The following is a 26,378-nucleotide window of genomic DNA, read 5'->3' as shown; positions in this document are numbered from 1 at the left end:
GAAGGAAGGAAGGAAGGAAGGAAGGAAGGAAGGAAGGAAGGAAGGAAATTGGAGAATAAAAAATTAAGGGAAGAAAACAATATCACCCATAATTTCACAACCCCAAAATAACCATGACTGTTAATATTTTTGTTTTCTTCCACATATTTTTCCTTGCATGTATATAATGTACATACATATACATTGAGATAATACTGTATGGACATGCTTTTATATGATTATGATGTAACATTTTACAGTAGCAATCAACTTGCAGGAAATTTTTATCGAACACCAACTATGTATCAAGCACTGTTCTAGATGCTGCAGTTATGTAAGGGCTCTTATCCCATAAGCCTGACTTTCTACTGGAACAGACAGATAATAGAGACAAAGAGGTAAATAATACATTTGTAAACAGTGATAAGTATAAAGACAGTAAAACAGGGATGAGCTACAAAGTGGCACAGTACTTTTTTTTTCTTTTTTAATAACCCATGCTCATGATCTTGGACCTCTTCGATTCCTTTAGGATTGACATGTACTTTGTAGCTTTATCAGAAACTGTGATGTGCTCTCCATTTACTATTTGGTTAAACTGAGAGTTCCATATTGTATTTAGTTGAATTACATATCACTAGAAACTGAACAGCTTCCCTCTTACTTCTTCAGTGTCATTGCCTTGTCAACGCGTTGATGAAATTTGGAAAATCAAGGCTTAATGATAACAGTAGCACAGGCTGTTCTGTGACATGTCAAGTAATCTTGTTTCTGTTGTAATCCCATCTTCCTCTTAAACCCAGCCCTGGGTGCCGCTGTGATGACAGCTAATTACTACTACCACATTCTCTTGTACTTTTCTGCAGTACTTATTTTCCCAGTCTAGACTGGTCTGTGAGGGTCTGTCTTCATCCAGTGCTCTGCAGTTTGGTATCTCCAAGAATCAGAGAACCTCAGGATCGAAAGGTACCTCAGTGTTCACCCCCAGTCGCATCTCCCCGCATAAAGCATCCTGGAAACCTGAGGAATGATCCACTCCAGACATCAGGCATGATGGGGAAGGGAAATAGGAGCCAGGTCCCAATCACTGTTGCAGGGGAGGGAGCCTGAGAAGGCCAGCACTGTGTGGTAAAGCTTTTCTGTCTTGATCCATAGCACAGTGGGAAAGGATTCTAGAAGACTCTGCTCACCCCTTCCTCCTACCAGCTGTAGCTGTATATCTGTCTCATAGAGTTTCATGAGCTCATTGAGCTATGCTCCAATGAATCCCATTTTCCTATAAGGTCATGGTGTTCTTACCAAGAACACACATTAGGGAAGAACATAGTTCCAAAGGGGCGCATGTAAGATAATTCCTGGAATTAACTGCCCACCAAATGTAATTTCTGTATGCTGGTGGCTTAGGAGTATCTCCATTTCATGTTCACATTAATATATTTGTATTCAAATGAGGGAATTTTGCATCTGTTTGCAGCAAGGGTATCAGGAATAAGAAATTAACATAGGTAGTCTTGCCTAGAGTTATAGTGTCTGAAGCTTCTTTGTGCAGTGGTTGGTCTGCCCCTAAAGGAGACACCGGCTGCCTAAAGCTTGGCTTTCTATTTTCAATGACAGTACTGTCCTGCAGCCGCCTCCAATGAAACAGTGATGGAAGTGTGCTTAAATTAATCTGGGCTTAGTTGTCCAAAATATGTCTCACTTGGTGATGACGATGATGATGATACCAGCTGACGTAGATTTCCAGGCTCTTCTTCACCCAATTCCATGTAGTATCTCATTTACTCTTCATAAAAACTCAAAGTAGGAACTAGTGTTATCTTTATTTTAGAGTTGAGGACACTGAAATGCAGACAGATTAAGTAACTTGCTTGAGGTCAGATATCTGATCATGGTGAAGGGAGGATGGAGACCAGGCTCTCTGATCTTAACTACACCACTCTCATTTGCACGCATACAAATATTTTAGCTATTCTTCCCACTTCTTAATGTAAATATAGTCGTTGGCTGTAACAAACCCATGCCTTGATTTGGGATATTGTCATTCTTCATCACTTAACTACCATCTTGGTCCGCCTGGCATAGTTATAAGTCATTGTGGGAAAGTATTATGTGGCCATACCGTTGGGGAAGTAATTCAGAAGATTTCTCTGACATGGGGGAATGCAACATGTTCATGAACTATTACTTTCAGCTGTTTCCACTTGCACCATAAGTCACAGAGAATCCGAATAACAAATTCTTTTTCCAAAAGGAAGAGTTCTGAAGATCACGTTTTCTCTGTGCCTGTGGTCAGTGTTAACAAGTTCAAGCTGATTATTTGGTTACCTAAGAAATTCGCCAAAAGTACCATGACAGAAGATGCATAAGAAATGTATCACCACTGCATTTCTGGACTGTGCACATCTCTCCAAGGGCTCATTTGCATACCTCTTTCCCATTTGTATGTGCTTTAAGTGAGTTCATTTTATCATTCCATGTGTTAAAACGATGAAAACTGACAAAATCTACCCAAAGGGCATTCTTTGTCGGCAGAGCAGAAAGCAGTCCATTGATGAAATTGTGTTCATGCAGAAACATCACTTATTTGAAAAGATCCTGGATGTGTTTCCTGTTTTTCATGCAGAAAGTATGTTGGGTACCCTCCAGAAGTCATTAAAATAAGGATGTGTGTGTGTGTGTCATTGTAGGCTAAAGGTAAAGAAAGACAGTGGCTAAGACACCAAGCCACAGGTGAGCTAGATGATGCCAAGATCATTGATGGGCTGACTGGAGAAAAAGCCATCTACAAACGCCGGGGTGATCTGGAGCCACAAGTAAGTAATGGTGAACGAGTAGCCTCTGGTCTGTGGAGTGCAGCCCTCTTTACAGACAAATGCTTTCTTGAGTTGCCATCAATGTCAAAACACCAAAAACCCTGAATATGGCAACCCGATCTCCTGCCAGGGCCTCCCACCCACAGAATCCACCAGAAGCTAGCAGCTGAGGGAGAGGCTGATGCTGTCCATGCAGATCAGCTCCTAGGACACAGAGCAGGGTGCCCCTGGAGGGGAAACGGGAGACAGTGGGTATCCATGAATCCTGGAGGGCTATGCTGGTTAAAACCCTAGAGCAATCTTGGTGGTCTCCTACTGTCCTGTGACTTCAAAGGTCTCTTCCCATCCTATACCTGAAGAAAATTTTAGAAAGTAAGAAACTCTCCCTTGACTAATTCCAGCCATAATATGTAACGCTGTAGACAGCCCTAATATTAAAATATCTGCAACAGAGTGGCAAACGTAAAATGGCAGTAGGTGAAATATTGCGTATCTCCTCTCGGAGGGTTCTGTGATGTTCTGTGTCCCAGAATAACCAGAATTGCTGAGCGGCCACTGAGAGCTGGGGGTACAATGACTAGTGGGGAAGGGTAGTCACTTACTCCATTTAGTTGTTTATTCAGAGAGGATCTTTTGGAAATTTGGGCAGTACTCACTTCTGTGTCATTGGCATGAGTCAACAACAGTGTTCCTTACTGACTCATCGTGGTCAACAAATGTGTTCAGATGTATCTGAATTGCGAGTGGTCATGGAAGCATATGTGGCGCTGTTCTTCATCGAGGCAGACTTAGCAAGTTTTTAAGAAATATATTGAATTTTGTCCGAAATCATTGCCCTCCAATACCCACACTATGTTTTGGAAATTACTAACCACGCTCATTAGCTTTCACATTCGCATGTCAGCGAGTGAATAATGACAGAATACTCTGGAATTTTTCTTCTTCCTTTTTTCCTGTAAGTAAAACTGACAAACATACTTCCGTTTTTAATTCTGCAAACTGGCAGGCATGAGTCCAAAATCAAACTGAAACTCGGAGGAGTTTTGCATTTTGATTGACACTTGTCGCTCAAGCGCAGTTAGATGCTACTTTCATGCTTTAACTGCCGAGAAAAGTACCAAGGAGCAGTAATGCAGGAACTGGAAGGAAGAGAAACCCGAAAGCTTACTAATAACAGGAGACACTGAAGAAACATATTCCCTCAGTTCTTCACCAGACCCTGTCTCACATAACCTTGTTTTAGGAATCTGACATTTCTGGCAGGCTTTGTGGGAAATGATTGGCAGGTCACTACAAAACAGGTAGGAATAAAACGGATGTGGCCTTCCAGAATAAATCTTGCTAGTGTAACTGACTCCAAGGCATGGCATGAAAACGACATGTTGGGGTTTATATCTTTCCAGATTATTATTTTTAAGAATAATAGCCTCAGTAAGGTTTTACTAGTCGAGGTTGGGCTTTGAAAGGACCATATCCGAAAGGAAAATCTTTCCCATATGGCCCCAACTACCAGCCCAAGTCCGAAATTCCATTTACTGAAATACAAACCTTTCCACCTGCCAGGACTGCCTTGTGCAATGCCGAGGTTACTGATCGGCCCACCCCGTGGCTGGCACTCTGGGGCCTCTGGAGACCCTCACAACAGCAACTAGGGATGGCTTTCTGGTTCACAGGACTTTTCTGTTGTCCCCCCCCCCTTCAGCTGGGCAGCCCCCAACAGAAACCCAAGCGCCTGCGCCTGGTGGTCGATGTATCTGGCAGCATGTACCGCTTTAACGGGGTCGACAGCCGGCTGGAGCGCTCGATGGAGGCCGTGTGTATGGTCATGGAAGCCTTCGAGAACTATGAGGAGAAGTTCAAGGTATGGCATGAACTAAAGAATGATGAGAGGCGTCACTGACCACATCTGCCCAAGAGTCACCCCGATTAGGGCATGATGATGGATAGGTGGGTGCAGGCTCCACCTGAGTGGACAAAAATCATCTCCTCATCAGCTCACTTATCAGCATAGAGAAAGAGAAGCCTTTGTTTTATCTGCCTTAATCATCAGAAAATGATTTAAAGGACCAATTACTACCGAAGAAAGCACCGCCCTTTACAAGTGTGTGATGTTAGTCATAATGTTAGAGGGAAAAAAACGGGCATTTGGAAACACCACAAATCTCTTCCCCAGATTTCTCAGAGCCTTCCTCCTCATCCCCATTTCTGCCACACCCCATTCCAGCCCCATCGCCAAGCAGACAGCCTCCCGAGGTTTGAGGACATCCTCAAAGAGCGCTATTCTCAGCCTTGCTTTGCCTTTCCACGTGGGGGAGGATCACACAGTAATGGATGACCCCCCAACAATGAAGACGGCAGCCCTGGGAGCAATGCAGTCTCCCATTTGAACTACGTCCATTCTGCAGTTGCTCAGTTTGCTCTGCATCCTCCTTCAGAGGTCAGAGTGTGGAGAAGGGTTCCCCCATAGCCAGGTGACCGCCCAGGGTGAGCCCAGCAGTCCGCTCTTAATCAGCCACAAGAGCACCTGCACTCTGCCCTTACCAGAACCGATACCACGTCACATGCTGTGTAGTTCTTATCAAAAGTGCAGCGGAGAGAAATGGTGTATGTGCAGACATATGTAGCGGGTGCACAGTCTATCCATTGTTATTCTAGATCATATTCAGCATCACACATGTCCTGCAGAAATGGGCAGTCTTAGATCAATATTTAGCTTGATGTCCCACCTATAGGATCACTGTCCTGAGACATGCCTGTGTGTTATGATGGAAACAGATTGATGGAACCCATCATGTCATTTACTTTAAGCCTGTTTTAGAGCTCCAGGCCTCCCAGGGTCCCTTGTATGAAGCTGTACATGAGAGATTCCTCTTAGAATAAAGTGATAGGGAAAGGTGGCTTTGGTCAGGGAGTGCTGGGATTACCAGGCTCTGTACAAGTGCAGGATGCAAATACAAACAGGATGTGGACTTTCCATGAAGGGAGCAGCTTTGTTTCCCTTGAAGAACGGGATTGCGTGTCCCCTGGTGATTTGTGAAAACCGTGGAACTGTTCAAGAGTCCCTCGTGGTTTTAGTTGTGAGAAACTCAAAGACCAGCTGTGACAGCTTTATGGCCTGTGGCTTGTGCCCTGGTATTCAGCCTTTTCCTTCCCTTGACCCTCCGTTCCTTCAGATGTCAGTTTTTCTTGATTTTGATTTTTTACTTTTTTATGTTTTATGGTTTTCTAGAAAATATTTTAAAATATTTTAGATCCTTTCTAGTAGGAGTGAGTATAATTCCTAAATTTCTTGGACCACAGACAACCAGAGGATAATTAAACATCCATCCACCACATCCACATAAATCTCACTTAATGCTTTAAAACCCTTGGGTTCTGCTAATATTTGGATCAGCCCATCTGCCTCTTGTGTGAACCTTGAAGGTCAGTGTTCCTCAGCTTCCTTTGAGTTATATGGAGATGTTGATCCATTATAGATCATAGCAAACGTACCACTATTAAAATTGGCATACATACTCATATTAGTGAGAATAAAATTTCCAGTTAGAAGATTTCCGTGCCTTTGAGAACAGAACTGCTCTAACAGGTGAAACTGCTTCTAAGTTTTTAGAAAGATTTTTTTAGGAGTTCACCAAGAAATCGGTTGACACAGCTCCTCGGGAAGGGTAAAGAATTAGACAGAAGGTGGAAGGTGGCAAAGGTAATAGGGGTTCAGAGAGCCATTCCCACAGCCTGCAGGGAGATGGTATGATTATCATGGAGTGTGCTGAATATTTCATTCCATCTCACACAGCAGAGTGTGCAGAGAGATTGAGATTTGTCCAATTCTTGCTGTGAAAATCTGTTGTTTGGAACAACTATTAATGAGACTGGACATATCGCACCAAAAAAAGAAAACAAAAAAACAATATCAAGGAAATGAACATATCCCAGGATGTTGTTTTGCTTTGTTTCTAATTGACAGTTACAACCCAGTTGTTGCCATATGATGGATTTCCATAAAATGACAAATCTAAATTGTGTATTTGCTAAGAGCAGAATACTCTGCCAGGTACAGAGTTTCCTGCCATCCGTGAGCTGAGAGCCCAGTGAGGGTGACACATAAAGACTACCAATTCTAATGGAAGATTCGATGAGAGACGTGTGGTAACAGAGGCACGAACAGAGCGCACTCCTCTCCAGACATCTCCCCCCAGTCTGGGCCGTAACCCCGAAAGTAGTATTTTGCTGATAGTCTTTGATTCCCACAACAGCACAAACCATTTCCTCGGTCTTTATCAGTAAACCCACAGATATATTGAGAAGATAACCATATGTTACTGTGGTAATATAAATTATTACCAAATCCAGTCACTATTTAGAGCAAGAAATTATAGCAAGACACCAAGATAGGACAAAACTTCCTTCAAAGTTTGAAGTATCTTTATTGGGTTTTTTTTATGCTATTAGATCCTTAATAGACAGCACTTTAATTGTTTGGGGTTTGTGTATTTTCTCATACTTATAAACATATTCCTTATATTCACTACAGTTCCTTTAGAACTTTTTTAAGAGCACAGAAAGTCTCCAGTGCATTAAAATCTTTCCAACAAAAAGAAAAGACATTAAGACTTCACAAAACAAGCTCTTTGAGGAAAAGCGGTCCTTGGGCAAGTACATCAAGATCTGGGGGAGAGGCGGGACGGCGAAGGCACAGGAGTCCCCTTCCTGCAAGTTCCTCACCGTGTCCATGGACTTCAGAACAGGGTCGCTTTCCTAGGTCATTTACTCAGTTTGCTCATTCTTCACACAGGAAACCGAGACCCAGGAACATGAAGGACTTTTCCCAAAGTCAGAAGGCTTGTTGGAGACAGAGTAGGATGGGGCCAGGACTCCCCTTCTGTTTGTTTTCCCTTTCTGGTACTTTTTGTTTTCCTTTTAAAATTTCCCCTTAATTCCCAACTTTTTTATTTTGAAAAAATGTGAACCTACACAAAAGTTGAAAAACGGTAATATGAACACCCATGTGCCTTCACTTAGATTCACCAGTTGTTGATATTTTCCCTCATTTGCTTTATGTTTTCTCTCTAAATATATACTCTCTTCCTTCTTCTGACTCATTTGAAAGGAAATTATAAACGTCATAATGCTTTACCTCCAAATATTTTATTATGCTTCTCCTAATAGTGAGGACATTCTCTAACACAACCTCAGTACCATTATCACACCTAAGAAAATTATCAGTAATTTCGTAATATCTTCTAATGTCCAATCCACATTCCCTTTTCCCAGCTATCTCAGAGGTATCTTTTTTATGGAAGTATAATAACCATGCAGGATTATATTAGTTCCAGCTGTACAGCATAATGATTCAACAGTTCCATGCATTACTCCATGCTCCCCACGATAAATCTTTCCCAAGAGTTTTTTCTAGTTGGCACCCCCCCCCCACACACACACACACAATCCAGGATCCAGTGAAAGTCCACACTTGTTTTTTGGTTGCAATGTCTTGTTAGCCTCTTTTAATCTGGAGCGGCCACCTCCCCTGCCATTACCCTCTTTGCTTTTTGGGGTGGGGGCTCCCTTGAGAGTTCAGATCAGTTGTTTTGCGGCATGTCCTTTATCCTGGATTCGTCTGGCTGTTTCCTCACAGTGCCATTTACCTTGTCCCAAATTTCCAGAACTTCTGACAGGTTTCCCCGCCCCCCCCAACACTGGGTGCCCTGGAGACACTGGGTGCCCTGGAGACTTCATATAATCTTCTCACCACCCCCGCCAACATGTCTACGGTTTTGAGTGGCCACCGGCCACTCAGTCTCTGCTGGGGCTCCCCAGCGTCCTTTGTCGAGTGTGGGAAAGAGGTGGGATGGAGCCTACTGACATTCTGTGAGAGTGTTTTTTTGTAATTAAACATGTAATTAGACATGCGTAGAAGCTACAGGAAGGGGGAGAGAGGCCTCTGTGTAAGCCTCTGCCCCCTCTCTCTCAGCTCCTGCTTCCCTCTCCGTTGGCAGCCACTGTTAGTGGACTTTTTTGTGGTATCTTCTCAGGGCTGTTTGACGCGTGTACATGGGTGTGTCCCATTCCCTCGGGTCTGTATCTGTGCACCGCACGATCACATCCAGCTCCCTTCATCTGCGTGCTCACGTTCTCCTTTGCCAGAGAAGCATGCGGCCTAGGAATAACTAATGGAAGTATGTAACTTTCCCAGCAAATACAAAATGATTTACGAGCAAATGACACTTTAGGCGTTCCTAGTGAAAAGTTTATATTCCGTAGCTCAGGAGGGCATCGCACATGGCATCTTTAAGAATTAGCAGTGTGCTCTGAGACTCCCCACTCCCCAGATCCAGATGACTCTGAATGTGGTCCTCCTGCACTTATCCCTCCTTCGTCAAGGAGTCCAGTCTATCTTTGCTGGAAACCTTCAGAAGCCACCGGCCTGGCCCGGTGATCTGGACCCTTCCCCGAAACCTCTCTCTTGCCATCTGCTGTGTGTCTTGTTTGGCTCGGGCTTGCTCCCCAGCCCTGGGTCATTACAGTCCAGGTCCAGGAGGCTCATTTAGAGTCCACCTCCACTTTCTATTCCATCTTAGCATGATCCATGCCAAACCACAGGGACCCTTGAGTAAGAATTACTGATAAGAAAAGGTAATGCAGTGGCAGGACACATTTCAAAGCCATCTGGAGCTTTTACAGTTTCTCATAATCGGTCTGCCAACTGCATTCAGTTATTCTCATGGACAGCATTTACAGTCAGTGCCTTCAGACAGGAATAGCATTATTTGCTAATAATCATCATAAACTCCTCCAGTCTTACAACCAGCAAAATTATTAATGCTCACAGAGCACTGAAACACTGGAGTGAACAAAGGAATGGTAACGGTTCTGTGAACCATTTTTATTTAAGTCCAGAAGCATTTCTTCCCTTTATCTTCATTCCAGTTTGTTCCTTGTGATTTCTGCAAGCCCCTGAGAATGTTTTCACTGGAACCTTAAAGTAGACCTCCTTTTCAAAAGCTCTTAATGCGTTTGTTTGTTTTCCTTCAAAGTACTCCATCTCATCAAAGTTAGGTAACTGTTTCTCCTCTGAGCACTCAAGTAGTGACACCGGAAAACAGGCAGATTTATTTAGTTATTGGGAAGTTGCACTTTGAAAAAAAGTACTCAAATTTATTGTTTTTGTGGAGAATAAATCATACTCTAGGCCATGGTTTCCTAACAGTATGACAAGGAACCCTCGAAGGCTGTTGGGGAGCAATGGTGAACGGATGGGACTTTTTCCCCTCCCCTTCCATCCCCAATTAAACCAAAACAATTCCGCTTATATTGATTTTGCATGGTGCTTCATAATCTGTGCTTTTTGTGCAGTATTTCATTTGGAGAAAGACTTCCATTTCCACTGTTTAAAAATATTTTAAAAAGTTAGAAAACTGCTCTTCTAGAGCCAATATTGGATTATTTCTTGTAGAGTCTGAGGGCTTTCTTTTTAAAGAAAATACTTCATCAATCCTCAGGTACATTTAGGTGACTCATTCCTTTGACAAGAGAAAGCAAGACACTGATTTTCCTACAACTAAGTGAAGCAGACTTTTTTCATTCCGTTTCTATACTGAACCATTGACTCTTCATAGAACCTTGGGAACAGGAAGGGTCTTGGCAATCATTTTCACTAACCTTTTTGTTTTACAAATGAGAAAATCAAGATCCAGAGAGGTTAAGTCCTTTGCTCAAGGTCACACAGCTACATGGTACAAAGCCAGGACTTCTGACTCCTACTTCAGGGCCCTTTCTTAGTTGATGTTTTAGCTCTGGTTTTTTTGCAGCCATTTTATTTCTGCCCAACCAGTATTTTGACAAAGCTGGGATTCAGGAGCAAATGTACCATTTCCATAAAAGACTCTATGTTTTCCTCCCCTTAGCACTTCATCATCCAAGTAAGGTATAATAGGCCTGACTTCTTGAAGATATCCTGGTCAGAAAGGCTGGGTTAATTCTCAGAGGGATGTGGAAAGATATGACTCACAAACTAGCACCTGCTGGGAAAATTCCTTCTGTCAACAACTTAGCTCAGTGTCCATAATGAACCTTTTGCGGATGCCTCAGGAATGTTTCACACATTTAGAAATGGAAACCAATCATCTTATCCGGCTTAGGCTTTGAATAAATTCTTATTGCAACATGGAGATAAGACCAAAGAAGGGTGTACAGAGTTCTCTGGGTCCATTCAAAATGAAAGAAGAATTCAGAATGGACTCGACTGTTGCTGTAGAAGTATTGACCAAAGAGGTTGGGTGGGGGAGGGTAGGGAGGGGAACAGTTAGGGAATGATTATTTCTCTATGGTAAAGACATTGGATTTAGAGTCGGGGCACCTGAGTTCGGCTTCCATCTCTGCCAACACTCGATTTCTGACCTTAAGAAAGGCTGTTCATCTCTCCAGGCATTCATTTCTTCATCTGTGAAAGAAATGAGGTTAAGAATACCCACCCCGAAGTTTGTGAAGAGAATCAAGATGAGATGAGATATATAGAAGCAGTTTATAAACTATGAAGAACTATACAAACATTGACATTCTACTTTCAGTGACCCTGTGAGGTTAGATAAAACAGATTATTCCTGTTTGTCAGAGAGGTTAAGTGACGTATAAGCATGTTATGTTAGAGGTCATCTACACCGGCATTATTTATAAGGTAGAAACGAGATTTAGAAAAGTTCAGCGACTTGCCCTAGGTCAAGAAGCTTGTTAATATCGGAGCTAAGTCTAGAATCCTTCCTTGACCTTCAGATCCTTCTTTCTACACTGACTTCTGTGATATGAAAAAAGGTGAGCTAGCTAGCTACTGTAGCTTACTGGCTAACTAACACTTTAGGATTCTGTTGGCACTTCTCTTGACCTTCTAAATCACATATTCATCTTCTAAGCCTTTGCTGCCCACTGTCAATGGTGCCATTTTAGAATGGTATACTTGGATTTCTAGAAGGAGATTAGAATTTCACACATCGTTGGTCTTCAGAAACAGCCTCAGATGATTGTTTCATACCTAGTTATAATGTGGATGTGTAATAAAGCAAAGCCTTTCCTAAAGTTAGCAGAAGATTATCCTTCCCCATAGAAACCTAAACATAAATCAATCTTATTCGTTAAAAAAAAAAAAAAATGCTAGGGGATGCCTGGGTGGCTCAGTCGGTGAAGCATCTGCCTTCAGCTCAGGTTGAGATCCTGATCCAATCCCGTTCCCCAGAGTACCAGGACGGAGCAGTGCATCAGACTCCCAGGGAGTCTGCTTTTCCCTCTGACCCTCCCCCTTCTCGTGTACTCTCTCTGTCTTTCTCTCTCTCTCTCAAATAAATGAAATCTTTTTAAAAACCATTAGTGATTCTTTATTCTAAGCTGAGATTTCTTTGCAGTCTCAGTATCACAAATCAGCCTTCTTATTTGCTGATAAATGTGTTTTGGACTGAAACTCAGCATTTGTTTTCGTTTGTTATGCCTTTCTTTAGATGAAATGAGATTTTCAAAAGAAAACATAGCAAAAGGGCATTTAAAGCAAGCTTTTAAAGCAAAGAAGTATTAAAATTGGCCTTCTCTCATTGAGGCTGTTCCTTACTACTGCGGTTTATTATTTATGTGTGTGCTAAAAGCAAGACTCTACAAGGACTCGGGAGACCGTGGGAAGTAGAGAAATCATGATGATATAAATTTTGAGCTGCTCAAAAAAAAGTTACGATCTAAAATGTTAGAGGGGTTGATAATGACAGTGAGGTTTTTATTTAATGACTCTCTGATCCTCCACATGCAGAAGCATGCTTGAGACCCTGTCAAGTCTGACTTGACAGAGATCACAGCAGGAATGAGACTGGGTGAATGGCAGGATCAGGTGTTAGAGAATGGAAATGAATGAGTACTTTTTTCCCTTAGCCCAGACAGTTTTGAGGATTAGCAAATTTCTGTCTGTAAAACGTGTTGGGGTCCTTGGATAGCAGATACTAGATAATTATGACATAGAAGTATTGGGTTTAATGGAAGCATAAAATGATCTACAGTAACACCAGGGAATGCTCCACATTTGGACGTACTTTGGATTCCTCTCAACCATTTTATTTACTTTGGGCGCAGAATAATCCCCAAGCCTGTCTGGAAAATGAGAACCAGAGCCTGCAAACCATTTTATAAGCCCCATCCTGTTCTTTAGGTGTGTCTTCTCAGTCTTTGCAGTACTAACCCAGCACAGACAAAGGCGGATCCTTCTGCAAATAGCACTTTCCTTACCGCAAATAAAGAAAGGAAGAGGAAAGGGGCGGGGGGAGAAGGAGGAAAGGGAAGAAGAGAAGGAGGAAGAAAGGGAGATCGGCAGTTCACCTGTCTTTATCTCACTTGTGTGGAAAAGGATAGTATGCTTTCTTCTCCTGGGCAAAAAAATGGTAGGTAGGTAGTTTGGTAGATCGGTCAAGCAAGTGATAGATGGACAGTTACTAAAATGTTTCTGAAATATTTAATCAGCCAATATCTGTTTTTGATAAAGACCGTCCAGCAGCTCATTTGGCTGCTCTTTGTTTAATAATCAACTCTTTTCCTTGTACTAACCAGTTACGTCACCCCTGTGAGCAGACCACATGGTCAAATACATATTCATATAGTCTCATCCACGGTCATCTGATTACGAAGAATTTTAACCTTCAGTTAATAGGGAGGAAAAAGTCTAATACATTGCCTCAGCCAAATAAGAGAAACCTACTTCTGTTTCAAGGAACTGATCTTATCCCCTCCTGTGTAAGATCCTGTTTAACAGATTACTTCACCAGGCTCCTAACAAAAGCAGCCTGCCTGGCACCTTCCCAGGACAGCTTTATTCTTGGCTTGAAACAGTTCCTGCCGTGACCATTGTCCAGTCAGACTTGACAGAGCCTCAAGTATGCTTCCAGGGAGGAATCGGGCAGGCTTTCTCCACATCTGGGCCAATGCCGGTGCTGAAGGGCGACCTTGGGCATCTACTGAAGCCAGTACTGCAGTTAGCCATTGTCAAGGGCTATACAGTTTTTAGGGTTCAAATTGTTACCTTTTCACTAGATTGATAGCAAACTATCCTAAGGAGATTTTTTTTTACATATGGAATTTATTACATCCTTAGAAAGCATTTGTTATCAAGCATTTTTAATGTATTAGTCAATTTCTCTCACAATTCTTTTGTATCATTTTGGTATTAATAAAAAAAAAATCTTAAAACCAAGTCTAGAATAATGTCCCAGCCTCTGCCCAAGACCCCACTCTGGCCCTCCTCTGACCGTACCCCTCCCATGAAGTGAAGAGTCTGTGGGGCCAAGGGGGTATGCCCAGTTAGAGCCAATTTTTCAGTCATGCTCCCAGTTTTTGGGATCCCCCAAGAAACCTCCGATGAGGCCAGGCCTGCTTCCAGGGTCTGCGTGGGCCTCTTTCTTAGGTCCATCTTCTCAGGGCAGACTGGCCAATGGTGTGAACACCCAGGTCCGAGGTATGGCCGAGGGGCGACCGTATGGAGGGCTGTGATGGTGTGCAGCAGCGAGAGAGCTGGGTACGCACACACGTGCAGAGGAGGCACCTCAGGGAATGGGACAGAGCCAGCTACAGCAAGAGAAGGGCCTGGGCTGCAAGCCAGGGGCCAGTGCGGCCCACACCTCCCTGTTCTTACACAGAACTTAAGGACTCCTTTCTCTCCAGGTCATTATAATCTATATTTATTGATCAAAGAAGGAGAATAGAATCGATCTTATTTAACAATTTGTAGCCTGATTTATAGATTTTAAATATTTAGATATCTTACATGGGCCTTCATTTGTACACTGGTCCCTTCCAATTATACACTTATCTCTGTCCATTCCCAATTTTTCTGCCTATTTTAGCTCAGAAAAAGGAGTGTCCTCCCTCCTTCAAACTAGAGCCCCTGACTATGACCCTGATCTCCTTCCCCACTGCGTCCTCTCTGCCACCTGCAAAATGCAGAGACACCTCTCCCCCAACGCCCCCTCTAGATGCTGTTCCATTTTTCTTTCTTATCCCACAAACTTTTCATTAATCTTGTCCCCATAGAGGTCGCTGTTGATTCTGAGGCCCAGAGGTCACTAGACCCCATTCTCTGGGATGGCTGTGGTTACTGTAATTCAGCACAGTTGCAAACCACCCCCTGAGGCCCTACACACAGATTGCCCACGGCTGTCCCCTTACCCAGCTGCGCCAAGTGCTGTCTCTCCTGTCTTCCCCACTCAGCTGTGTGTCCTTCTTCCACCCTCCGAGGAGGGTACTCCCCAGGATTCAGCCGAAGGGGTCCTCTGCTCTTCTCTATGCGTTTGCCCTTGGCAGACATGTTTCCCTCCTGGGGAGGACAGCCACATCTCTGACTCCATGAAATAGACTTCCACTCTGATGCCTCCCCAAATGCACAATTTCAGCACGTCCAAAACAAACCTCCCAAAATGCACAATTTCAGCACGTCCAAAACGAACCTCCCCAAATGCACAATTTCAGCATGTTTCACAACGAACCCAACTTGCCTTCTGACTCACTCTTTTTTGCATAAAAATTATTTCAACGGGAATTTTTCTACTTCTTTTCATTTTAAGTACAATGGTTTCAGTTACAGTATGGGGTTTTTTGTCAGCTAGGTTGGGCTAACCACCATTTATCACATGGTGGGGAAAAATGCATTCCAGCTTCCAAACAGCTTATTTGTAAAAGAATGTAGCCCACATGGGAAAGGAAAGCTGCTTATTGCCCCAACATGATTGCATCTGTGCAATAAACACACCAGGCACACTCACAGATACTAAAATTCAAAGATGAATAAGATATGGCCTCAAAAACTCAACAAGGAACTTAAAAAGGAATAGACATGAAAAGAAATTATTGCATTCCCCTACAACACCTAGAGTCATGTTTTACACATGGTAGGTGTTCAAAAGACAGCTGTTGATGGGCGGTCAGTGGGTGAATAGAAAGCGGTGAATCTTAAGCATTTTGTCCCTCAGTGGTATTCCCAATACTCCCAAAAATCTTTTGCCCACACTCAGTTTTCTTTGCAGATGCCCCAGTGGCCCAGATACCATGAGGTCTATTCTAACTTTCACATCAGCATCATAAAAATTCTTAGAGGGAGATGGGAGGGGAGAAGGGAATTTGGGAGCAAACCCAACAGTTAAGAACCACCTTGCTCCACTTATAGTTGCTTCAAGGTCCCAAACTTCTTTCCAGATTCCATAAAAATGCTGCACCCCACTCTCAGCTCTAGCCTTTTCTCATGTGCATTGTAAGACAGAGAATTGAAAAGGTATTTCCTAAATTCGAAAAATATATGTCATACACTAAAGTATAAAAGCAGATTATAAAACCCACATGGTGAACATAATCCATTTCAGTTGAAAATTCTGTTGATGTGGTGTGTGTGTGTGTGTGTGTGTGTGTGTGTGTGTGTGTGTGTGTGTGTGAATGTACAACCTCTTAGACATACACTGAAAGGAAATAAAAGCCTCAAAACTTACACAACAAAACATTAACAGATGTTATCTTTGAATAATGGGATCATGAATAATTCTTGCTTTTTTGTGCTTTTCTGTAATTTCTGTGGTGAATAGATTTCACTTTTGCGTTCAGGAAAAAAAAGTCTCTGTGTTTTCTATTGCTGTGTGGCACATTACTGCAAACATGGTGTCTGAAAGCAATACCCATCTATTAGGTCCTGGATCTGGAGTTTGGGAGTCTGGGAAGGCTCAGCTGGGTTCTCTGCTCAGGATCTCATAAGGCTGGAATCAGGATGTCAGTCAGACTGGGCTTCCTACTTAGAGGCTCTGCTGTCGAGCCCATTTGGATGTTGGCAGAGTTCAGTTCCTTGGGATTGTAGGATGGAGGTCCCTGTTTCCTTGCTGGCTGTCAGCCAGGGTCATTCCTGGATGCCCCTCTCTGGGCCTCACCCCATCATCCTCCCCATCTCAGCCACAGATAATTCTCACATGTCACATCCCCCCATACTTCAAGTCTCTCTGTCTTTCCCTTCTGCTACCAGCCGGAAAAACTATGCTTTTTAGGGCTTATATGATTAAATTAGGCCCATCCAGATAATCTCCCTTTTTGATGAACTCAAAGTCGATTGATTAGCAACCTTAATTACATCTGCAAAATCCCCTTTGCCACATAACATAAATAATCACAAGCAACATCCTATCATATTCACAGGTCCTGCCCACACTTGAGGGGAGAGGCTTACGCAGGCTGTGTATACCAGGGGGCAGGAATCTTGGGGGCCACCTTGGAATTCGACCTACCACTGTGTGTGTGTGTGTGTGTGTGTGTGTGTGTGTGTGTGTGTGTGATTTATTTGAACTCTCCCCTGAGAGTTAAGAATGAAATTCTTGGTAGCCCCCCAAAGCCCCTTCTACCTCCTGCTGCGGGAGAAATCACATAAAAGGATGGACCAGAAGTGATGGAGCCTGGAGTTTATCTGCCTTTGTTGATAGACACACATCTGTCTCTCTGTATTTCTCCATGGCATTCCGTTGAGCATGTCTGCATAGTAGCAACCCAAAAAGTTGGAGGCTTATAGGTCTGATGACAGTTCTTTAGTGGACAGAGGCTTCTAACTCTCTAATTCTCTCTGTAGTATGACATCGTTGGACATTCTGGAGATGGCTACAACATTGGTCTAGTTCCACTTAACAAAATCCCCAAGGACAATAAGCAAAGACTAGAAATTCTGAAGGTAAATACAATAAATCACCTCTCCATTGTGAAAACTTCCACCAGATGACATAAAGTATCTTCTGATCACTGAAAAGATTCACTGAAGCAGCAGGAGTTACAGGGAAGAAAAAGACTCTGTTTTACAGGCATTCAAGCATTACACTGGGAAAACACTCATCGTGCCTAAAATCCTTTTCTCCACTCTACAAATTTTAAAGATTTTTTTATTTATTTATTTATATTTTGACAGAGAGACAGTGACAGAGGGAACACAAGCAGGGGGAGTGGGAGAGGGAGAAGCAGGCTTCCCGCGGAGCAGGGAGCCCGATGGAGGGCTCAATCCCAGGACCCTGGGACCATGACCTGAGCCGAAGGCAGACGCTTAATGACTGAGCCACCCAGGCGCCCTCCACTCGACAAATTTTAAATTTTGTTCCCTACATATTTTCAGAGTACCGGATTATATCCAGATTCTACAGCCTGGGTCCCCTCCTGTTCCTATACAGTTCTTCTTAGCTCCTACACATTTCAGTAGAAGAAAAAGAATGACCCCTTTTAGAGTACTCTCCAACCCCAATTTTATGTCCTTAGTATTTTCTAATGATAAATTCAATTTCACATACTTAGATCTAGAGTAGAAACACACACACACCATGGGCTTAAAGTAAATTTCCTCCATGGCTGTTGTTGTAAGTACAGTGTTTAGTGTTACAACTTTATTAGAAATTCAACCCATTCCTCACTTTTCTCCCATGTCATGTATATTCACAGGTCTTGCCCACATTTAAGGGGAAAGGATTATGCAGTCTGTGTATACCAGGGGGCAGGAATCTTAGGGACCATCTTGGAATTCTGCCTACCACTCTGTGTGTGTGTGTGTGTGTGTATGTGAGATGCCAAGTTTTATGTTTTCTTAGATTTTCTCACTTTAAATGGCAGCTTGAGTTTCAAGAGTCAGTGCAGCTGGGAAAGTTTGGGAACATTTCCTGTTTCTAACAAAAGTCTTAACCACATACAAATATCACTGTGTACTGTTGTCACTCTAAGGTGCAAATTAACTAGAACTCACTTAGAGATTTCCTATTCAAGTGTAATAATTGGTATTGGTGCATTCTCATGGTCAATAGAAATATCATGATGTTCGTTTACAAAGTTTCTCACCCTTGGCTTCTGTGCAACATCTCTTCCTCCCAGACAATGCATGCCCATGCTCAGTTCTGCATGAGTGGGGACCACACGTTAGAGGGGACACAACATGCCATCAAGGAGATTGTCAAAGAAGAAGCTGACGAGTACTTTGTCATCGTCTTAAGTGATGCAAACCTGTCACGATATGGAATACATCCTGCCAAGTTTGCCCAAATCCTGACAAGTAACCCTCAAGTAAATGCTTTTGCCATTTTCATTGGATCTTTAGGTGATCAAGCAACCAGGTAAGTGTCACCTCAAGATACAGCAAAGGACAAGTATAGAGACGCTTGAGTGCCTGCCATTTCATGGGATTGGCATCCTGAGGGGCAGTGGGAGAGAAGAAAGAAGAGTAGCCAGCAGAGTTGCTACCTGCAAGGAGCTGATATGATAGTCTGGTTGAGAGGGTATAATGCCCTAGTTTATGTTTGAATGAGCAATAATAGTTTTAAATTAATTATTTTTCATCTTATATTTAATCCAACAATAGAATAATTAACAAATTGATTTGTCTGCTAATAAATTAGGCAGTATTTTATATATTTTGCCCTTAACATCAAGGTCTCAAGCTCAGTTCTTATCAGTTCAATTACTTTAAATACGATTTCATGATCAAATCATATTCAAAGTAGCAAACATCAAAGTAGCAAACTTTTCCTAGTATAAGAGATTGTGTGTATGTATGTGTGTGTCTATAAAATGTGTATATAAATAATATATAAAATGTGTACATACATATGTATAGTGTGTATCTGTATACAGACAGAGAGAGACATGACATACAGGGATAATATATGGATATCTATCTATCTACTTAGATATCCCCCTTTATATGTGTATATATATCCCTTCTCACTGGGGAGACAGGCAGGTGAAGCACTGGGAGACAATGTAAGACAGAATATATAGTAAGATGCTACACTGAACATGTTGAATAATCAGTAGAGAAGTTTATAGTCAGATAACAAATACCATTGTGGATGAACTAAAAGGAGAGATCTGGATTTGATTTCTCAAACACACTAACATTTATCTTTTTGAGTTATAAACAGAAAGAACTTGGGATTTTTCTCTGCTCGAAATATTTGTATGCAGCAGAAAACACAAATGAAAGTATAGTGCCCCCACCCCCCAAAAATAACATTCCTGCCCAGAACACATACCTTTTTGCTATTCCTGTCTTTTACTTGTCTGTCACATTCTGAGATACAGAGCCCTGTATAGACTCGGAAATGTTTTAGCCTCCAAAGAGCTGGCATCTTTTTCTATTCCCTTTGCCTTGCTGCAGGATTGCAGAGTACGGTTAAGAACTGCCTTAGGGGGCGCCTGGGTGGCTCAGTCGTTAAGCGTCTGCTGCCTTTGGCTCAGGTTATGGTCCCAGGGTCAAGGTCCGCAGGGGGCTCCCTGCTCAGCAGGAAGCCTGCTTCTCCCTCTCTCACTCCCCCCTGCTCGTGTCCCTCTCTTGCTGTCAAATAAGTAAATAAAATCTTTCAAAAAAAAAAAAAAAAAAACTGCCTTAGTATCATGTCGTTACAGTCACTTCACTACAACTGACTGCATTTTTCTCAGTTTTATATTTTTGCCTCTTCTAGAACTTTCATGTCCTCGAATGCAAACCGTGCTTTTTTCTATCCAGATTTCCTTCAGGACCAGCCCAGTATTAAGCAGACAGCAAGTTCAACAAATACTGGTTGAGCTGAAATAGCTATTTTGTCTTTCTAGTGAACAGATCCTGTTTGAATACTTAAGAAAGTACAATAATACCCTTGTGGTTTCCTAGGGAAATGGTCCAACATCCACTGGCAAAAGATATGTTGCAGAATTAGCTGGTCTACCAGGCATGCCAAATGTATGATACTACACAGGATGGTTGACTTTTATTAAATGTCATTCTAAAACCAAACTTTGTTGGCACAGTGAAAGGAGGCGTTCTTTTGGATAGAAATGTGTCTTGTACTTTCATTGCTTTCAAAATGGCCCTTTGTTCCAGATGATAAATGGCCATTAAAAAAAAAATTATCCTAAGCCTATATAACCTTGGTGTCATCAAAGCTGCAACTGCGTAAGTCGGATTGTCCTTCACGTTGTATGATGTGAGGGGGGAAAAATGAGAGAGAGAGAGAGAGAGAGAGGGAAAGAAAGAAAGAACCACCTGCGGTTTGGCCAGGCAACATTTTTCTGGGCCTGTGTTCTAAGGCAGGCAAAGCACTTAGAAGCACAGGGTGAGGCCAACGCATTTGCTGGATCCAGGTGAGCTAATCCCAGATTCGTCCCTAGGGCTCTGTTCTGCCAAGGGAATACCGGGAAATGACAGTAATAAAAGGAAAGAAATTTCTTCTTTTCAAATTAACTGACTTTCTCACTGAAAAGACCTTTCTTTTGGTTCACTGCTCTCAGTGTGCCTCTCTCTGTTCTGTGGCCCTTCCGAGCCTTTCATTGCCTGCTGACAGCCCATTCCCTTGCAGGCAGGGGCAAGGTATTAGAAAGTAAACACTTCCTTTGGATGCTGTGGTTTTCGGGGGCAGGAGGTAGCCCCCATTTGCAATGGTAATTTTCTTTCCCTTTCCATCTGGGCAGGCTTCAGAGAACTCTACCAGCTGGCCGGTCCTTCGTTGCCATGGATACCAAGGACATCCCCCAGATTTTACAACAGATCTTCACTTCCACCATGCTGTCCACTGTTTAGGATGGGCCCTTCTTCACCTTGCTGACCCCGGGATGTAAAATATGATAGGAATAAAGAGTCCCCTGAAGAAAAGACGACATCTATAAAGGAACCTGCGCAGTGACTGAAGGATTCTGGCATTCCTGGCGCTTCCTGGGCTCGCTCGGATCAGAATTCAGGAAAGCAGCCAGAGGGAGCTTGTGCGTGGAAATCTACCACCAGTGATGGGTTCGTAGGGAAGCGAGCTGACCGGCGTTTTATAAAAGGTCAGGGGTCAAGGAAGGCGGTTTGAGAACTATGGTGCTTAGTGTGTATCCAGAAACCTGAGGGAAAGAGAATTCCTTGCTTTTGCCTTAACACAACGTCTGGTCACCTGAGGTAACAGAAGTGATTCTGATGCCATGTTCTGTCATTGAGATACAAGCCCGTGTAAACTCACCCAATCTGCTCCTGCCCGATCATTATTTTTATTTTCTCCTCCACCCTTGGTTGCCCGGCAAACAATGATTTTTATAGTATTTAACCCACTGCAAAGCCTCCTAACAGCAGTATTTTATAAAAGGTTAGATTTTTTTTCAATAATTCCATTTTCTTGGCCAAAGCCAAAAGGAATCAGAAGATCCCTGCATTGCTTCCTTTCCCATTTGACTTTTTAAAAGACTCTTTAAGGGGCACCTGGGTGGCTCAGTTGGTTAAGCTGCTGCCTTCGTCTCAGGTCATGATCCCGGGGTCCTGGGATCGAGCCCCGCATCGGGCTCCCTGCTCTGCGGGGAGCCTGCTCCTCCCTCTCCCTCTGCCTGCCTCTCTGCCTACTTGTTCTCTCTCTCTCTGTCAAATGAATAAATAAAATCTTTTAAAAAAATAAAAAAAAAATAAAAGACTCTTTAAATAATGAAGAGCAAACGTCCTGTTTCCATGCTGCCAACGTGGAAGGATAAAGGCTGTCTTGCCTTGAACTTCCTGTGTCGTCTTGTTCCTCCAGTACTTGTCACAAGTTTCACATATTTCGGTGTCCAAAGTGTCATGCTCAAAATAACAAACACTTATGGTTCTACTTAAAGCAAAGTAAGAACAAGGCAGTATGTTTGAATTGAATGGGAACTGGAGATTTCTTTAGCTGTTAAAAAAAAGAAACTCCTTTTTCAAGATTCATTCTTTTTTTCTTTCAAAGTGCACCTTATTCCCACCTACTCTTAGGCTGACCTTTATTTATCAACAGGTCCGATGTCACTTTGTTTAAAATCAAATGCCACAGCCAGAGTCAGGCTCTGTTCAACCACGTAAGAAGTTCCCTTCCACCAGTGATGCAAAGTCAAAATTGCGGGGAGCACCAATGGATGTGTACTTTCTTGTCACGAGTTGGAGGAATTAGTTTTGTTAATAATATTACCTTACTTGCCCATATAGTGTGACATTGTACTGATTCATTTCATTTTAATCCATTATAGGAAAGAAAACACGCGTCTGTTCCTCCACCCCAACTCCCTATCAACTGTCAAAGAAATAAAGCAATCCGATTCCCAGTGCTGTCCTGTCCAGTGACCTCACATGGCTCGTCTCGTTTTTCCAGCCAGACGCGCGCTCTGCGCTCTGCGTATTGAATCAGCCAGTGATGCAGTTTCAATCCAATAATACCTTCAAAACTGTAACCGAATTAACAACAGTAATAATAATAACAGCAACAACCACTAGCATTTACTGAGTACTTAAGATGTCCCAGGTATGCGACGGGACTTCAGGCATCGTTCCATTCCACCCTCACAACGATGCATGTCAAACAGGTATTTCTTAACTCATTTTACAGATAAGGCAAGTAAGTCACTTCCCAAAACTGGACAATTGACTATTCACTGTTCTTTTAACATCCTTCTTGACAAATAAGGAAATCGAGGCGTAGGAAAGTTCAAGAAAACAGGCCACACTCACAGTCAGGTGGGGGCCCAGCGGGGCTGCGCCGGCCCCTTTCATGGATTATTCTTACGGAAGGCGAGCTCTTGCCTTCTTGGCTCCTTTGTCTTCTTGCAGCCTGACCAGGTTCGGGGCGCCTTCTTCCTCTCCCTGGCACTCTCCCTGCACACACTCGGGCACTCAGAGGGGCGTGTGGGGACCCAGGACAGGAGCCACTGCGGGAGGGACGCCTCTCACGGGCCTTCCTGGGCTCAGCGACAGCTTAACCCCTGGGGGTGCCCCCTCTGCGGGAGGGTCAAAGACCCCAAATGCTTCGCCCAGAATCCGAGAGTTAGTAACAGAATGGCCTTTTAACAAATCCTGCCTGTGCCCTAACTACCTGAGTGAGCAGAAGCCATTTTTTTTTTAACATGGGAAGAATGTTCTCATATAATTCAATTTCCCTTTCCCCACTGGCCAGACGTCCTTGCAATTGTTATTTTAAAACACACACACACACACACACACACACACACACAAACATGTAACTCCTGACCTAGTTGTAAAAGGGAAAGATGATGGGGAAGGGGAGCCGAGAGAGGGTAGCTGAGAAGGTTATTTTCACTTCTTGGAATACCTAAGAAGTTTGTGCCTTTATTATTAAATGTACTTAATTATAGGCCACTCCAAGCTGTTCCCAGGCCCCCCCAGGGCCAAGACATTATAATAAATGCATTGTTTGCCTCAGGGGGGGTTCCACTGAAAGGCCTCTAAACCAGCTCTTCCCGTAGTGAGCCCGTGTAATGCTGAGAAGGTTCATTGTGACCCATGAGCACGGGGAGGAACGAAGCCTATGAATGGCCGCCGCCGCCCGTCTGTGTTGTGTATCCCCCCCGGGAATCTTTTGTGTGCCCCAGAAAGATGACCTCATCACACATGGGGCACCTCCAGCGAGCCCAGCCGCGAGGAGTAGATCCGAGCAGGAGTACTTGAGCCTGTCACGTTTGGAATGAATCATTTAATTCTTTCCTGTGAACTGTCAGAGGAGGAGAAATCCATCAATGCCAGTAGGATTTTCTCTGAACAAACTCGAGGGCTTTGAAAGCCATTTAGAAGTAGCTCTCCGTGGACAGCATCGTTCAGTGTTCCTGAACGGCCAGCTCCAGAGGCTTCAACCCTCCCTCCACCTGGCTCCTTCCTGCGCCTGTCAGCTCAGCCAGAACTAAATTCCTCCACGAACGGAGCAGAGAGGTAGGGGGCTGGGGCAACAGGAGGGTGGCCACCCAGTGTGTCCTCTTTCCATTACGGCCCGACAGTCGCAGTTATGAGAGAGATTCCACAAGTTCTAAGCCAACATCTCCTGCCTGGACAACTTTTTTTCTGGAATCGCATCAAAGCATAGTCACATGTCCGTTGGTATTTAGCAAATTGTACCTTACTTTTTCAACTTAGGAAATAAAATGTCCACTTTCAAAAAAATTATTCCAACCAGTAACATATCTGGCTTTTTAAAATACTTTGATGAAGAGGCTAATTTGCTCCCACTTTCTGGCCAGGGTAGTATCATAAAGTTCTGACCATTGCCTTTCCTTTGCCTTTCTTAGATTTCCTGCGATGAAAGTACTACAGGTAATGGAAAGGAATTCCAGTGTTCGATCTTGTGGTGGAAGAATTTATAAACTCTAAGTAGAATTACTCAGTAGAAAGGAAGTTCTAGATGCTGCTGTGATGTGTGAACTTGGGCTTGTCACTTCTGGGTCTCAGTTGCTTCATCTATTTAAAATTATTTAAATTTAAAAAGTTGAACCAAATTATCTCTAACACTATAGTCCCTGTTTCTGTATCTCATAGAGCCAATTGACTCTGTGCCTCACACATCTTAGAAGAACCACATCATCTCAGTGTGTTTTTGCCTCCAGAACCCCACAAACAGCCCCTACTATACAGAGGATTTGGGCACCTAAACCCATTACCCGAACAATATAGTGTTACTGACAGAATATGCAATTCTAAAAGCTACAAAAACATCATTAGATTTGGACAAGCAGGGCTTTCCCCCATCAGCTGGACAGATACTTCTGTTGGACAGTCATTCATAAGATTTCTGCCCATTGTCTCGTACTTTGCATTTTGCTGCCTTAAAATAAAACTCCCTATCTGCTGATCTGCACAGTGGGATCAAAAAGATCAGGAATTGGAAAACTACTGGGTGCCCGGAGCTGACCTTAGTGCTGCAAGCCGAACAATGCGCAATTGTGGGGGGGGGGGGGGAGGGAGGTTTTCATTGTTAAATCCTGTAAACAAAAATCTCCTCCAGAGGGGAAAAAATGCTTGCCAAGCAGTCCTCCCCAGCTGAAAATGATCTGACACTCTTTTTTGACTCTGAACGCCGACTGGGGCTTGCACCTTCCAACAGAGACCCTGTCTGTGCCCTCGGCTTTGGAATGCCGAAGTCACATAATCTCAAAATCGAGTGGCGCTTGTGGTATTTGGCCACTCGGGGCAAAGGATAACACTCTTCTAAGGTGGTTTGGACCCAGAGCGTGGTGAGAACGTCATGTTCAGCTCAAAGAAATCTCATCAGGGGACACGTGAGCTCTAAGGAACAACAGCCCCCACGCACGGTCCTCTCCCCCAGGCAGGCGCCAGACTCACCTTGGGGCTCCTCTCTTCTCGAGGCTTTGTGAAAGTGCTTTCTCTTTCCCTGAAAAAGCAATCCGTGTTGGCCAATCAACTCTGATTCCAGAGATGGTGGGTGTGAGCCCAGAGGAGTTTCAGAGTATCAGGATTTCTTAAAATTCCGTGCAACTCTGAAGCCTTAGAAACAGTAGCGAGAGTTTGACCTGGAAAGGGAAGGGGGAACTGTCAGTCGGAACGTCCCGCAGCAGGTTTGTCTCTTTATGCTGGCCAGACTGGGGCAAGCAAATAATGAGCCTGTCAAGAGCTCCGGGTAATTGGTCTCATGATACCATACATGAAGCCTTATTAGTTGAAATGAAGAAAAATAAGTATGTTTACTCAGGACATTAAGGTTGGGTTTTAAAGTGCAATATATTTATATTGATAAATACTGATGCTAATTTAACGAGACTGAGCATTTCTTCATTTCAACGCTAATTAAGATGTGGTCTTTGTTTGTTTGTTTGTTTTATCACTGG

At 43.3% G+C, this 26,378-nt stretch overlaps 1 protein-coding gene and 1 long non-coding RNA gene across 7 annotated transcripts in view; one reads left to right on the top strand and one right to left on the bottom strand.

The window, feature by feature from the left end:
• VWA8 (von Willebrand factor A domain containing 8) overlaps positions 1-23,275 on the top strand; it is a 336,853-nt gene extending 313,578 nt beyond the window's left edge. For 3 of the 5 annotated variants that reach the window (XM_073894490.1, XM_073894489.1, XM_073894491.1), the window contains 5 exons: positions 2,667-2,792; positions 4,495-4,653; positions 17,401-17,499; positions 18,675-18,913; positions 21,246-22,211. In XM_073894490.1, coding sequence (XP_073750591.1) covers positions 2,667-2,792; positions 4,495-4,653; positions 17,401-17,499; positions 18,675-18,913; positions 21,246-21,354 — 732 coding nt within the window. In that variant the 3' untranslated portion in view covers positions 21,355-22,211. Of the gene's footprint in view, positions 1-2,666; positions 2,793-4,494; positions 4,654-17,400; positions 17,500-18,674; positions 18,914-21,245; positions 22,212-22,781 lie in introns of those variants that run through there. The other 2 variants (XR_012378777.1, XR_012378779.1) reach the window with 2 other exon arrangements.
• LOC141373111 (uncharacterized) overlaps positions 1-26,011 on the bottom strand; it is a 37,348-nt gene extending 11,337 nt beyond the window's left edge. Inside the window, exon 1 of one of the 2 annotated variants that reach the window (XR_012378786.1) lies at positions 25,876-26,011. This is a non-coding gene — a long non-coding RNA (uncharacterized lncRNA). Of the gene's footprint in view, positions 1-23,259; positions 23,395-25,875 lie in introns of those variants that run through there. The other variant, XR_012378787.1, reaches the window with a different exon arrangement.
• Between the last annotated feature and the right edge of the window lie 367 nt (positions 26,012-26,378).

The sequence above is a fragment of the Callorhinus ursinus genome, unplaced genomic scaffold (assembly GCF_003265705.2).
Source record: "Callorhinus ursinus isolate GAN/ISIS: 27379988/994484 unplaced genomic scaffold, GSC_fseal_2.0 scaffold7, whole genome shotgun sequence".
NCBI lineage: Eukaryota > Metazoa > Chordata > Mammalia > Carnivora > Otariidae > Callorhinus > Callorhinus ursinus.
The sequence above is the reverse complement of the archived record's forward strand: the minus strand, read 5'-3'. Positions and strand labels throughout refer to the sequence as shown.